This window comes from Rosa chinensis, chromosome 6, assembly GCF_002994745.2.
Source record: "Rosa chinensis cultivar Old Blush chromosome 6, RchiOBHm-V2, whole genome shotgun sequence".
Classification (NCBI taxonomy): Eukaryota; Viridiplantae; Streptophyta; class Magnoliopsida; order Rosales; family Rosaceae; genus Rosa; species Rosa chinensis.
The window spans coordinates 65,014,928-65,029,532 of NC_037093.1; the positions used below are offsets into that span (position 1 = coordinate 65,014,928).

The 14,605-nt window shown below is 39.3% G+C and overlaps 1 protein-coding gene across 1 annotated transcript; it reads right to left on the reverse strand.

The window, feature by feature from the left end:
* Positions 1-6,200: 6,200 nt before the first annotated feature.
* On the reverse strand, positions 6,201-12,693 carry LOC112172264 (nuclear pore complex protein NUP85). The gene is made up of 18 exons (XM_024309540.2): positions 12,237-12,693; positions 12,047-12,149; positions 11,845-11,955; positions 11,658-11,741; positions 11,218-11,289; positions 11,024-11,080; positions 10,461-10,580; positions 10,171-10,371; positions 9,938-10,048; positions 9,819-9,856; positions 9,507-9,663; positions 8,350-8,451; positions 8,163-8,219; positions 7,536-7,682; positions 7,373-7,443; positions 7,205-7,292; positions 6,886-6,942; positions 6,201-6,763 (listed from the first exon to the last, which is right to left on the reverse strand). Exons 1-18 carry the CDS (start codon positions 12,611-12,613, stop codon positions 6,569-6,571), a joined length of 2,148 nt encoding a protein of 715 aa, XP_024165308.1. The 5' UTR covers positions 12,614-12,693; the 3' UTR covers positions 6,201-6,568.
* Positions 12,694-14,605: the final 1,912 nt, after the last annotated feature.

The window sequence follows — 14,605 nt, forward strand, 5'->3', positions numbered from 1 at the left end:
CTGTTCAGAAGAGAATTTGCTCCGAATTTCAACAAGTAAGTTTTAAAGATTAAAGTTCCCGTTTTTGAGTTTTTATTCCTTTCTTTTTTTTCTAAGGGACTTGCAATCAAAGAGCGGAATTATAGGAATTCACGCTAAACGAACTAAGAGCGTTCGTAATCAATGAATTAAGAGTGTTCATAATATTCGGACTAAGAGCGTCCACAAGCATCAATTTATGACCATATTAAACATCATTGTTTCGGTCTAATCTAAATATTCTTGGAAATTGATTTCTTGGTAGCATAGCTCGGAAATCTTATTATTTTAGTTTTCGTGGAAGTTTAAACTCCGAAACTAATATATCTTCTCTTCTTATCTTCAGGATGTCGAATGAACCAAGACTCGACTTTCCCATGCTTGACTCAACAGGCTCGGAATACCATAGCTGGATAACTGACGTTGAGAACCATCTCACTTCAAAAGGGATATTACCCATAATCCAAGCACCTAACCAGGGTCTTGTGTTCCAACGAACACCTACAAAGCATGCTCAAGCACTTATCTTGATGCGACGCCACATGGATAAATCACTCAGATTGGAGTACATGTCGATCAAGGATGCAAGAGACCTATGGGTAGCGCTAGAAGAGCGCTTTGGCAATATCCAAGATTCCCTCCTCCCTGACTTGAAGGTTCAATGGAACAATATACGCTTCGCCGACTTCAAGTCTGTTGCTGAATATAATTCAGAAGTTCTTCGCCTCAAATCCATGTTGAGGTTTTGTGAACAACCTCTCACAGAACAAGAGCTAATTGAGAAGACTCTCTCCACCTTCCCTGTCGCAGCACTTTTGCTATCAAAGCAATATCGTACTGAAGTCAATGCTGGACGAATTACGAGGTTTAATCAGCTCATCAATGTTATGTCTGTAGCTGAAAAACATGACAACATCCTCGTGAAGAATTATAATTCAAGGCCCATTGGAACTAAGAGCGTTCATGAGGCGAATTATAATGCACCCAAAAGAGGTCGCAAGGAGCGGTACCCTAATAATAGGGGACATGTGTACCCTAAAAAAGGGGGACATGAGGGACGTATGGGTCCATATAACCGCCCCAATAAGGAAGGAAACCGCAACTTTAGAGCAGGCACACGTGATGGCAACGCCACACGTGGGAGAGGTGGATATGGCAACACCAGCCGTAGAGGTAGCACCATGGGCCGTGGAGGTAGCACCATGAGCCGTGGAGGTAGCACCATGAACCGTGGTAGTACCTCCAACCCTCCTAGGGAATATCCACAACGTGCACGAAGTGCACCTCAAATAAAGGGAGGTAACCACAATGACATGTGTCATCGATGTGGATCGATTGAGCATTGGTTCAAGCAATGCAATGCAAGTGCCCAACTAGCTGCACGCTACAAGGAGTATAGGGACTTGAGGGAGCAAGAAATCTTCCTTGCCGAAGAAGAAGATGGTGAAGATGTCAATCTCACCATTGAGGACTTCAAAGCTGAAAATGAAGTGCACAAGGATGCCGCAGACTTTGATTAGAATAGTCCTTTTTATTTTCCAAGAACGGCAATGTGCCTTAGTCAATAAATGACAATTGTATTAACTCTTTCTCATGTGGCGCATCCAATGAAGTATGATGTCTAGGAAAGTAATTGAGATAGTGGTACTTAAGAGAGCCTCGCTCCACCAACATCTCTCTCTACTTCCCTGGTCATATTTTATTGGAGTTACCAAACGGATTGAGTGACTACAACTTGTCTAAGTTTGATTTTATTTTGGAATAGACTTTGGAAACTTTGATGTAATCATTGGCTATTTTCCTTATTAATAAAGTGTCACATTATTATTCAATGTCATGGATATGTGTTAAATTCCGAACTTTATTATCTTTCAGTATGTTTCCCGGAGAGTTGGAATGCCTTCTTGATAGTGGCACCACACATACTATATTGCGACATAGGCAACTATTTTTATGGATGACGCCTAGTCGATCTTCAGTGACTACGATGGCAGGACCATCACAATTAATTCATGGTCGAGGACCAGCTCAATTTATGTTGCCAAATGGCACAAATATTAATGTCACCGAAGCTCTATATGCTCCAAGGGCTGGAAGAACCCTATTGAGTTTTAAAGATATAAGAGCCAATGGTTTTCATGTGGAAACACATTGTGAGAATGGACAAGAGTTCCTTTGCATCACCTCTAATGACTACGGAAATAAACGAGTATTAGAGAAACTTATGTGTCGCTCTAGTGGATTGTATGCAACCACTATTAGAGTCATTGAATCCAACCATGTCATGAAAGATAATTTATGGGATTCTGACACATATAGGCTTTGGCACGACCGTTTGGGACATCCAGGTCGTGATATGATGATCCGTATATTAAAGACTTCACACGGACATCCATTCTTCAAAACGAAAAGAAGTACGAACCAAAGATTGGTCCAAGGAGTTGCTTCTAAAGCCTATCATTCGTTTTGCAAAGCTTGCTCTTTAGCAAAGGTAGGATCAAGACCATCCTATGCAAAGGACACTAAAGAAAATATACCATTCTTGCAAAGAATCTAAGGTGATATTTGTGGACCTATCCAACCAACTTGCGGACCATTTAGATATTTTATGGTGTTGGTTGATGCATCGACACGTTGGTCACATGTCATGCTCTTGTCCACAAGAAATGCTGCATTTGCTAAACTCCTAGCACAAATCATTAAGTTAAGGGCTCACCACCCTGATCATCCTATTAAGTCAATTCGTCTTGACAATGCTGGAGAGTTTACATCAAAAACTTTTGATGATTATTGCATGTCCATTGGGATTGAGGTTGAACACCCTGTCCCTCATGTTCACACCCAAAATGGTCTCGCAGAAGCTGCCATTAAAAGACATCAAATGGTTGCTAGAGCATTGGTTATGCGCACCAAACTCCCTATTTCTGCTTGGGGCTATGCAATATTGCATGCAGCTGTGCTTATTCGCCTGAGGCCCACTGCCACTCAACCCTTTTCTGCGTCCCAGATGGTGACTGGGTATGAGCCTGATGTCTCACACTTACGCATATTTGGATGTGCAGTCTATGTGCCAATTGCGCCGCCACAGCGCACCAAAATGGGTCCTCAAAGACGATTAGGCATTTATGTTGGATATGACTCTCCAACCATTATCCGCTACTTAGAACCCTTGACAGGCGATCTATTTACCGCTAGATTTGCGGATTGTCACTTTGATGAGACAGTCTTCCCGTCGTTAGGGGGAGATAAGAACACTAATGTTCAACAGGAACAACAGGAATTGTCGTGGTCTGTCCCCACTTTGTCTCATCTTGATCCCCGAACCGCACAGTCTGAAATTGAAGTGCGGAGAATTCTCGATCTTCAGAACGTAGCAGATTCGATGCCTGATGCGTTTTCTGATATCGCTAAAGTGACAAGATCACATATACCTGCTGCAAACGTGCCTGCAAGGATTGATGTCCCTAAAAATCATGGACATGGCGCCACCCCTAGGGGTATTGGGCACGGCGCCGCCACCACTAATGGTGATGGCAATGTGGCTCAGGCCGGGCTCCCTGCAAGGAAACGAGGGAGGCCCAAAGGTTCGATGGATTCTCGCCCAAGAAAGAAAGAAAGTTTGGCACAAAGAGATCCATTAATCATCGATATAAATAAACCGTCTCATGAAGATATTCCGGATTATGGTTATGTCCAAGAGACATCATTGGGGGACGCTTCAATGTCAAAACCAATTCCAGAAAATAGAGAGATCTCCATGAATTACACTAGTGTACATGAGACGTTAAATAGAGATTCTATTATCCTTGATGATGTGTTTGCATACTCTATTGCTCAAAGAATTATAGAATACGATGATATCGAACCTCGCTCCGTTGAAGAATGTCAACGAAGAGCAGATTGGCCTAAATGGAAAGATGCGATCCAGGCTGAATTGGATTCACTAACAAAGAGACAGGTATTTGGGTCTATAACGCTGACACCCCCAAATATAAAGCCTGTTGGCCATAAATGGGTCTTTGTTAGAAAGCATAATGAGAAAAATGAGGTTGTTAGATATAAAGCTCGCCTTGTGGCGCAAGGTTTCTCACAACGCCCTGGAATCGACTACGAGGAGACATATTCTCCCGTAATGGACGTTATAACGTTCCGCTACCTTGTCAGTTTGGTAGTTTCTGAAAAACTTGACATGCAGCTTATGGATGTGGTTACAGCATATCTCTATGGGGATCTAGATTCAGAGATATATATGAAGGTTCCAGATGGACTTCAATTACCCAAATCAAGTGGCTCTAAACCACGGAGCGCGTTTTCAATAAGATTAAGACGCTCACTATATGGATTGAAACAATCTGGACGGATGTGGTATAACCGTCTAAGTGACTACTTGATTGGGAAGGGATATGTTAACAATGAAATATGCCCATGCATGTTCATTAAAAGGACAAGTTCCGGATTTGCAATTGTAGCAGTTTATGTCGATGACATAAACCTAATTGGAACTCTAGATGAGTTAAAGGAAACTGCTAAATACTTGAAATCCGAATTTGAGATGAAAGATCTTGGGAAAACACGGTTTTGTCTCGGAATAGAACTCGAGCACCGTAGTGATGGGATTATGATTCACCAATCAGCGTATACTCAAAAATTACTAAGGCGCTTTAATGAAGATAAAGCAAAGCCTGTAAGTACTCCCATGATCGGCCGTAGTCTTGAGCCCGGAAAAGATCCGTTTCGTCCAAAGGATGAGGACGAAGATTTATTAGAGGCTGAAATGCCCTATCTAAGTGCAATAGGCGCATTATTGTACTTAGCTCAATGCACAAGACCAGATATCTCATTCGCAGTGAACTTGTTAGCTCGACATAGTTCAGCGCTAACACGCCGTCATTGGGTTGGTATAAAGACAATCTTTCGATACTTGAGATGTACGATTGATATGGGATTGTTTTATCCCTACAGAGGGAAAAGAAAAGACGGAAGTATGGAATCGGATCCCACAAGGCAAAACGCCACCTTCCGTAATGTAGACGCCGGCGGCGCCGTCCATGGTGACCGACGTTCTCCTCCTCCCCTCCATCAAAATAACGGTGATGCTTTGATGGGTTTTGCTGATGCAGGATATCTCTCTGACCCTCACAAAGGTCGCTCCCAAACGGGTTATGTCTTTACCATGGGAAGCACCGCGATATCTTGGAGGTCTACAAAACAGACCCTTGTTGCTACTTCCTCAAATCATGCAGAGATTATCGCTCTACATGAAGCTGTGCGTGAATGCATATGGCTAAGGTCTGTAATTAGACATATTCGAGGAACTTGTGGTTTGAAGTCTACCACAAATGAACCTACATGCATTTACGAGGATAATGCAGCTTGTATTGAGCAAATGAAATTAGGTTTCATCAAGGGCGACAATACCAAGCATATATCGCCTAAATTCTTCTACAGTCAGCAACAACAAGCACTTCTAAATATTGAAGTAAATCAAATCCGATCAGAGGACAATGTAGCGGACTTATTTACTAAGTCGTTACCAAAATCCCCTTTCGAGAAACATGTGAAGAGCATCGGATTGATAAAGTTATCCGAACTCCCATGATTATATTTTCAGGGGGAGTTGAAATCAGGGGGAGTATCCAGAAACATACTCCACACTCAACGCGCGTTGTGCTCTTTTTCTCCTTCGACCAAGGTTGTTTTTTCCCACAGGGTTTTTATTACTTGGCAAGGTTTTTAACGAGGCAACTTAGAAGCGCACGGCCTAGGCAGCACTATTGACATGAAATATCCAAGGGGGAGTGTTGTAGTATAATGGCTATATCATGTAAATAGATACTTGAGTGTATAGATATAGGTATGAAGACTTGTGTGGCATAAAGCATGTGGGGAAGCAACAAGCATGGCAGCAACCACCATTGCAGTCACCATGGGGAGTTGCAGCTGTAATTAATGTAGCCACAACAATGGACTTATTCCTATAGCATTCGCACTATCTTGTACTCCTATATAAACCCTCCTTTGAGAGAAGAATAACACACAATCTACTCCATTCTCTGCATCTAAACTCCCTCCCTCTCTCTGTTAATTTATGTTCATTCTACAACAAGGCACCATTTTTTGGTTTGAGGTAACAGTCGATTAGAAATGCTCACAAGCATCGATGGTTTTTACAGAAGATACAGTTTGGTAACCGAGCACACATTCAGCTTAATCACATCATTAGTACAGTTCTCCAAGTTACAAGGGCAAGTGGTTTTATCTCTAGAGTTTGCAAGCGAGATTTCACTGGTTTGGACGAACAGTTACTAATCAAGAAAGTGGATTGCCCTTTTGCCAGAGCAACCCCTTCTCGGTTCAGATGGATGGGGCGATTAGTTCTGATACAATTCTCCTTTCCGTTATCTAAACAATTTGCTGCTAGTAAAAATACACACACACACCTATTCGATAGTTTCTACAACAACAAAAAGAGTCCCAAAATTTTAGGAAAAGCCATATTAGCCAAGACATTAAGGATTTACTAAACAAGAGCCAAAAACATCGTCAACTATTACTCCTCCAAGATGGCACGTCCAAGATTTGAAGCAAGAGCCAACCTCACACAACTCAGGGCCTCTGACGGCAAGTCTGCTTCAATAAAGTCTGGACGGAGCTTAGCCATGGACAACTCTTGCAGTTTATTGAGCAAGAGGTCTGTCTGAGAGACATTTAGCAGAGGACGCTCCTGCCAGTTTAGCAGCTTCAGCTGCATAAAGGTAATCAAAATGAAATGACGCAAGTTTATTCACAAATTCATGCATATATATGGCATGAATCTCATTTCGATTCTTCTATTAGAATTTAACCAAAATATTTTAATGAACTTACTGAGTCATGAAGAAGAGGCAGCCAGAAGCACCGAGGAGTAGATGGGTTTTTCATGAGCTGCAGAATCATGGTACTATATTAAATTATTAATGGACTCATGTACCAAGTGGCAAACAGAAAGCAATAACAATTTTTTTATTCTGGAAAATGGTAAGCCATCCAATTAGAATTCCATCCTTTCTAATACATTGAATCACTCATACGCAGTGAGTAACGAGAATGCAGAGTTTGAACATATGATGTGGGAAAGCAGTAAAAGCACTTTACTTTAAATCTTAGTGTCAAGCATGTGAGGATGACATATTAGTTATACACTAACCGATATCAGAGATTCTACAGCTTGATGGGCAGCATCAGTAGTTTTTCCATCACGAACCTGCTTGAGGGACTTCTTGAAATCCCTATACCTAGAACACATCAGAAGTTTAGGTGAGGGAAACTGAGGGGGATAATGACTGCTTGTGGAAATGCAAGGTAAAATTCTTACTTGTGCAGGAAGTCTAGACCCCCAGTAGTCTTGGACTCAGACCCCAACAATTCAATCAAGCCTTCCCATTGCTGTGAATAAAAAATAGAACGTGTTGTTTCACAAATGAAATTGATTTTTCTAATACCAAGGCTTCACATTTCTGCAGGAAAATAACATTTACCTTGAAACTCTCATCGGAGATCGACTTTCCAACAGAATCAAACAAATGTTGAGCAATCCTGGTAAGGCGAACTTCATCTCGGGCTTGCTGAAGCCAGAAAACTCCACAACCTTTCCTACCATGCTTCCAATGGTAAACCCCTGCAATCTAAAAACTGAAAAACTTTTAACTCGTGTATTAGAAATTCAACTTTTATCAAGAACAGGATAAGTGAAATAACAAGTCTGACCAGAAATTCCATACAAGTTACAAAAAATAAATAAACAAATAAATCAAAGTCAATAACTTTCAAGCTTGCGAAACTTGGTGAGTTTGAAAGACAGTCATGATTAAAGATGAAGAGTATTCTACAACCTTGAGGCTAACAATGCCTGGCAGTTTGAAGAAAAAGTGGATATTTAAGTTCCAGGACCTGTGTATTCTTTATATTTAGGAAAACTATCCTTTATCCTAAAGATTATGTCTTTCATCTTTCAATAACCTTAGTTTTGGCTTTTGACAGGATTCATGAATATAAGCGAACCAAGTACCCAGCCTAACCATGTAATTGCTGAGTTTACAAGTGGAAAGTCCAAAACTTCAAACAAATTTTGCATAAACAGAAAACATATGGAAATGTGCAAATACCTTCATTATGTTTGAACTAACAGTATCAAGTTCGTAAAGACGACAAATCTCTATATTCTGCATGAGAAGTGTACAAAATTAATATCTTGTCTATCAGTAAAGTTAAACAGAGAAGGTTCTACTAAGTTCCAGGAAGAGTAATGGTAAGTAACAATAAACTTTGGCACTGTAATCAGCAATTCATTACCTTAAGCAGTGTTTCATTATGTTCAGTAGGCAGCTTAGACAATAGAATCTCTAACAAACCCATTCCCTGCTTCATGCACGATGACAAATAGATTGGAGCAATCTGCAAACATGAGAAACTCAAATCTGTCAACATATTTAGTCTGTGCGCTATGAATTTTGCTAATAACGAAAGGAAAACAAGCTCAAGATCAAATGAAAAAGATAGCACTTGGAAGAAAATATTGATGGGAATTTGTACTAACAGCAAACACAAAGTGTTATATGCTACAAGTTTTTAATTGGCTGTGAATACTGAAGACTGAAGGATTTTAAATACACCAACCGGTGAACCTAATGGCATCACAAGAAGCAAAGATATGTAGAAAGGCTTTCAATGGCCACATTATGGTTGGTTAGATAATGTGCTTGCAGAGCATGAGAGCACACAGTAGGCAGAAATGCAGAATCATTAGAGAGACTTTTAGAAAACTGAGTTCCTACACATCTTGCATTACTATTCCCAATTTATATCCCAGTACCTGAAAATTGTTTAAAATAACAAACCAAAACCATCTGATGGCACACATGTAGTAATAATCCTTTAATATCAGTTACTAACCCTGTCAATATCAAGTTATGTGAAAACTGTACTTACTGAAAAAAAAAAAAAAATCTTACATGTAGACATGTAGTTATAAACTTATAATCCTTTAATATCATAGTTCTTGCAACTTAAAAGTCAAGAAACACTTCTTATGACAAATTATTTGAAAACACGGCAGTATAATAGCATACAGAAAATAATTGTCCCACACCTTTCCAAAAATGCAAATTGGTAATAGCCTCTATTTGGGACCATGAGTGGTGTTCCCCTAGTCAATGATTAACCAAGGAATCCTTGGTCAGACACCATAGGATCTAGATCCAAGGATGGAAAGTAAAACAACTAAAATTTAAAAATATTTCTTTCCACCTTGGGTTTAGAACCAATGGTGGTTGACCATGGATTCTTTGGTCAGTTCTGATCAGGTGATCACCACCATAAGTTCAAATTCTCTTCATGGCAGCGGGCAGCCTTAGTTCAAATCGTCCATAAAAAAGTTGGCACAAGATCACAAACCAATTACTACAGTATTCATAACAAAAACAATCTACAACTAGCTCATTTGCACTTACTTGCCAAGTCAATGCATGTGATGATAAAACCTGAGCGTAGACAAGCCGATGTAGTTCTGCTATACTAATTCCACCCAAGTTATTGCGCTCTTCATGTAGAAGACTTTCTGCGTGATCACTCCCAGTAGTCAACAACTCAATGGCATGGGCAACCATCCTGTTGCAAGTAATCAACAAAGTTACATCACTATGAATTTCAACAACAAAGCAGCAGCTTCAAACTTACCGGCGAATTAAATTCTATGATAATAGATGAGATTGGGGATGTTTTGGGAGGGTATGTGCAGTAAAAAAGGGAATTTAGTAGCTTACCAAGGCCCAAATGCTCTAGAGCATTCCGCCAAGACAACCTGTGCAATTTCCAATAACCTGAAGGAGTTAAATAGAGGAAAGATATATAAATCTGTGCACTATTAGTGTATAATCCTTACCTCAGTATTTTCCCCAAGGATTCCAAGAATAATATCTATCAACCTATGGGCACCCAACATTGGTTTCAATTGTAAGCATTTCTGGACTAGGCCATACATGCTTTCGAGACCCTGATTTCAACAAAAGAAATTAGTTGCCTGCTTCAGTATCCAGCCATAAATCTGTATCCAGAGACTAAAAAAATAATAAAAAACTAAAAACAGCATATTACAACATCATAATTAAGCATTACCACTTTTAATGGCCTGACGTATAGAAAGTGAGAGATGAACAGCTCTATCCAGTGGCAAGTTTCAACGCAGAGACTGTCAATGTTTCCAAGCATAACCTGTATCATATTTTTCAATCCCTCCCGGGTTTGATGGTGATCACACTGAAGCCAGAATCCACTGCAGTCTAGCTTCGTAATTTGTGCTCTCCAATTCTCCCATGCCTAGCCATACAATCCTTTAAGTTTCAAATTAAAGAAGACAAAACCCAGAACATAAAAAAATGGTAAAGTTTTTACATACTTATACATACCTTGATAAAATCAGGCTTTGCTTTAAAGCATTCACCCAACTTTCCATCTTCTACTCCTGGACGCATGCGTGGCTTCTTTGAAATAAGAACAGCAACTGCCTCTACAAGTCCATTTTCTGTCTATTCAGTTACACATAGGACAGACATTAGATAAGCTACAATTTTTGTATATATCAGTTCTTTCAGCACTAACTTCCAGAAGGTACTATTGATATTGTTACAAGGACATCAGAACACCAATATGGCAATATTTTGGATTGTTGTAGCAATGAAACAATTTAAACTTTCTTTTTGAAAAAAAAAAAAAACGGAATATCAAAGTTAAGGAGCATGGAATGAAGAAGCATAAAGAGTCAAATAAGTGACTGTTCAGAAAAAGACTTATGCACCACAGACAGATGGGATACAAACCCAGCCAAAAAGCTTTTACCACAAAAATATAAAGACTCAAAATAACTAGTACAGGACATGACCATATGAAAAGAGTAAGTCCGTGTTACGTAGTAGGCAATTGCAATATGTCCGGAATTAGCTATTCCATGTTTAATTAATTTCACACCAACCTCACGGTTGCCAAGCTGATGGAGTTGATAAGATCCATGTAAGCGTAACATTTTCACCTGCAAGGAAAATAAACAGCAACTATCTAGTCTCTTTCACCATTGAAACACATAACCACTTAACTAATCAAAAGACATGAAGGAAAAGAAGTTAAAACAGGAAAAGGTTTAGCGCTTATAAAAGAAAAACTACAAACCACAATATCAATCCAGCCAACTGCGAGTGCTGATGATAACACATCCCAATATTTAGGATCATCCTCAATAACCTGTAAAAGAAAAAGAATATAATAAGCCGTAGTCCACAGAGATCACAATTTGTGAATAAGACTTTAAGCCCAATGAATGTTGCTTTCAACAAAGTCAAACAAAAATTACTCAAAGGATTTCTAGGCTTAACTAAATTAATCAGAAAGTTCAGTGAATGAGGAAGAAGCCATAAATTTCCCACCAGTGAGGCAGTGACTTATGGGCTTATGACATGGTAAGAGCAGGCAAGGTAGCAAAATAGTTTCACATAATCACAAATTGGAATGCAATATTTATTGCCTAACAAGTACATTGAAACCAGCTAATCATGCATGAATCTTAAATTTAATAAAAAACAAGATTTAAACTAGAACAGCACGGGCCACACCTGTAAGCTGGAAAGTTCATTTTGGAAGTCCACAAGTTTAGAATGGACTGTTGGGTGAGTACTCGAGAGCAAGCTATCATAATCCTGCCACGAAACACACGGTAATCATCATCAGTCCTGACCAATCGACCATTACAAAAGCAACAACTGAAGCACTAGATACAGGAAAAATACAAAAGATCATTACAGCCAACCAATCAACAAGCCGTTCCAGTTGCCAGGGCTGAGACTGCTTGTCCGCATAAAATATCTCCATCAGCTCCCAAGCAGCTTTTATCGAGGTAGGCTCCTCAGTTCTCTACAAATAATTTCACTTATTAAATTCAGATACAACAACTACAAATGTAATCTGGAAAACCACACTAACAATCAAAACCTGGAAATTTCACCTTTAAAACCATCTTCGGGTCGTCAATCACTGGATCAGGACCCGAATCGAGACTACCAAGGAGTGAATTTATGTCCTTGCTGTACTCCATCACATACTCCCACCTAAAATTATCTCAGCAGTCACATTTTCATAGTCACAATTAACACAGAAATCGAAAAAGACTAAATTGAGCTCAAAAATTCAATTACCAATCGATGCTATACGGCGATGGACTGAGTGACATGTTCGATAAGTTGGAGATGGTGCTCCGGCGGCTCTGGAGATGAGCGAACGGGGTAACGGAGCCGTAGGCGATCCTCCGCCACGTTGCGTCGCTATTCTCGCCGTCGTCATTGCTGAGCTTCACCTCCACTACTTTCCCGCCGACCTCGCCGTCGTCGGAGTCTTCATCAGACGGCGGACGGAGAACCGACACGCGCAGCGTATTGCCGAGGGACCACGAGATGGAGAGGCGAGCGATCGGAGGCTTGAGGCCGTGGTGAATAGAGTGTACAACGGGATGCGGGAGCTCCAGCGAGTAGGGGACCAGAGAACGTTCGCCGGAGTTTGATTCGACGCCGGGCATTGAGTGATTGAGTGAGTCAGTGAGTGGCGTTAGGGTTGGGAGGTTTCCTTTTTGTTAATTTGAGATTTAGGTCCCGTTTGGATTGCTCCGCTTTTAAAAAAAAATCAGTTTTTATTCAAAATTTTAGATTTTATAGGGTTTGGTAAATAAATAAAAAGTTATTTTAATTGAAAGTTATAGACTAGCAACAGATTTAGAAGCAGCCTAGAGGTTGCTTTTAGAAGTTGTTGTGGATCAAAACACACTCAGCAGTTGTTTTATGTACTGACAGTACTTTTAAAAATATTATTTACCAAACACAAAACTATTTTAATTCACAGCTGATTATTCTCACAACACAGCAGCAGCAATCAAAAAAGTCATAACAATCCCAAACTAACCCTTAGGGGTGAGAGAAAAGAGAGGGAAAGTGAAACGCGCCTAGCGGTTAAGTTGGGCTAGATGGGGATAATCTGCAATTTGGGCTTGGCCCAATAAACTGTCCTATGAATAATCTACCATGAAAAACCCTACCTCCTCCTAAGCAAGGACTGAAAAATCTATAATATCCTTGAAATTTCCGTTTTTTTAGGGTCTCGATATATTTTTAACTTACCAAGAGAATATCGTGAGAAATTTAGGATTATTTTCATAAATATTCAAAAAATTTGCGATTTGTTCGAAAATATTCGAAATTTTCGCAAAATTCCTGATATTCTCCCAAAATTCTGAGATTATTGTCACCTCTCGCGATATGTGAGTTGGTCATAAAGTATTTTGACCAAAATTTGGATTTTGACATATCTCGTGAAAATTAGTCATTGTCCTTTTGCTGTTGGGATTGATTATAGTACGCTGATAGTAATTATTTTCTATCAAATAAATAAAATAAAAGGTTGAGAATGAGATTGATCAGAACGAACAAAGACGCCATGGAAAGACGTTATACAAAAGAAGGAGAACTCATCTCTTGAGCAAGAACGGCCAAAAGCCTAAAAACGATTGAATCTAAATTGCAATATGAAGGTACAAAATAAAGGGAAATTTGGCTTTTTAGGTTTATAATATAGGTTATTCTAGCATCAACCTAGCTATGATCGATCTCTTTCATTCTCCAATATTGCTTATAATAGTTATGATACATTGATCTTTTGTAAATTAGGTTTGGATATATTGTTTCTGGAATAATAGTTCAAACACAAGAAATGAAGAATATATTTTCGAAATTGGGCATTTTAAGGAAATGATTAAACCCAGAGCTGTGCCTCCTACAATTTCCCTTTCTTTTTTACCTTCCTATTTCAGTTTAGGTTTAATCATTCGTAGGCTTTTGGGCGTTCTTATTATTTTGTTCTTCATATTTTCATGAGCGTATCACATGGTTTATAGAAAGAAACCAATCAAGAAACAAAGATGAACGCATTCAATGTCCCTTATTTTACTTCCCTTAATTACTTAGCAAGATTAAACGCTATCCTATCAATAACACATATGGTGAAACATACTCAATGCATTAAGATTGAATGGAAGTTTGATTGATAAAGCGCACAAGTGCGGAACACCTACCTTACATGCAATCTTACTTGTTGATTTAACTTTGTCCAAAAACCTTACTACTTATGAATTAAGATCATAGAACGTTGCTTTTTTAAGATCATAGCCCCCTTGTCTTGGAAAACGTCAGCCCAGCCCCAGCAGATGGACTGATGCTTGAAGAAATAGTTGTTGTAAATGTTCTTTTAATCTTCTTTCAAAATTTCAAGGCATATTCTAAGCATGTTTTTTTTTTGTAAGTAATGGTTTTGTTATTGCAGGGCGGACTGTACACACCTGCTTTTGCTCGGACTGTATAATAATTCACCTAATGAACATGCTAAAAGTTCGATTTGGCAACTCAAAATTGTATGTGTAAATTTTTTTTGTCTAGTGGATGGATAGTGTTTACTTAATGTGAATGTGGTTGGGTTTTGGTCTGATAATGTGAATGTGATGATGGGAATGTAAATAATGCGA

Coding starts and splice junctions, on each gene's coding strand:
- LOC112172264 (XM_024309540.2), bottom strand. CDS start 12,613: ATGCCCGGCGTCGAATCAAACTCCGGCGAACGTTCTCTGGTCCCCTAC. Junction 11,956..12,046: donor ACCCGAAGATGGTTTTAAAG/GTGAAATTTCCA, acceptor AATTATTTGTAG/AGAACTGAGGAGCCTACCTC. Junction 7,444..7,535: donor TCTCCGATGAGAGTTTCAAG/GTAAATGTTATT, acceptor TTTTATTCACAG/CAATGGGAAGGCTTGATTGA.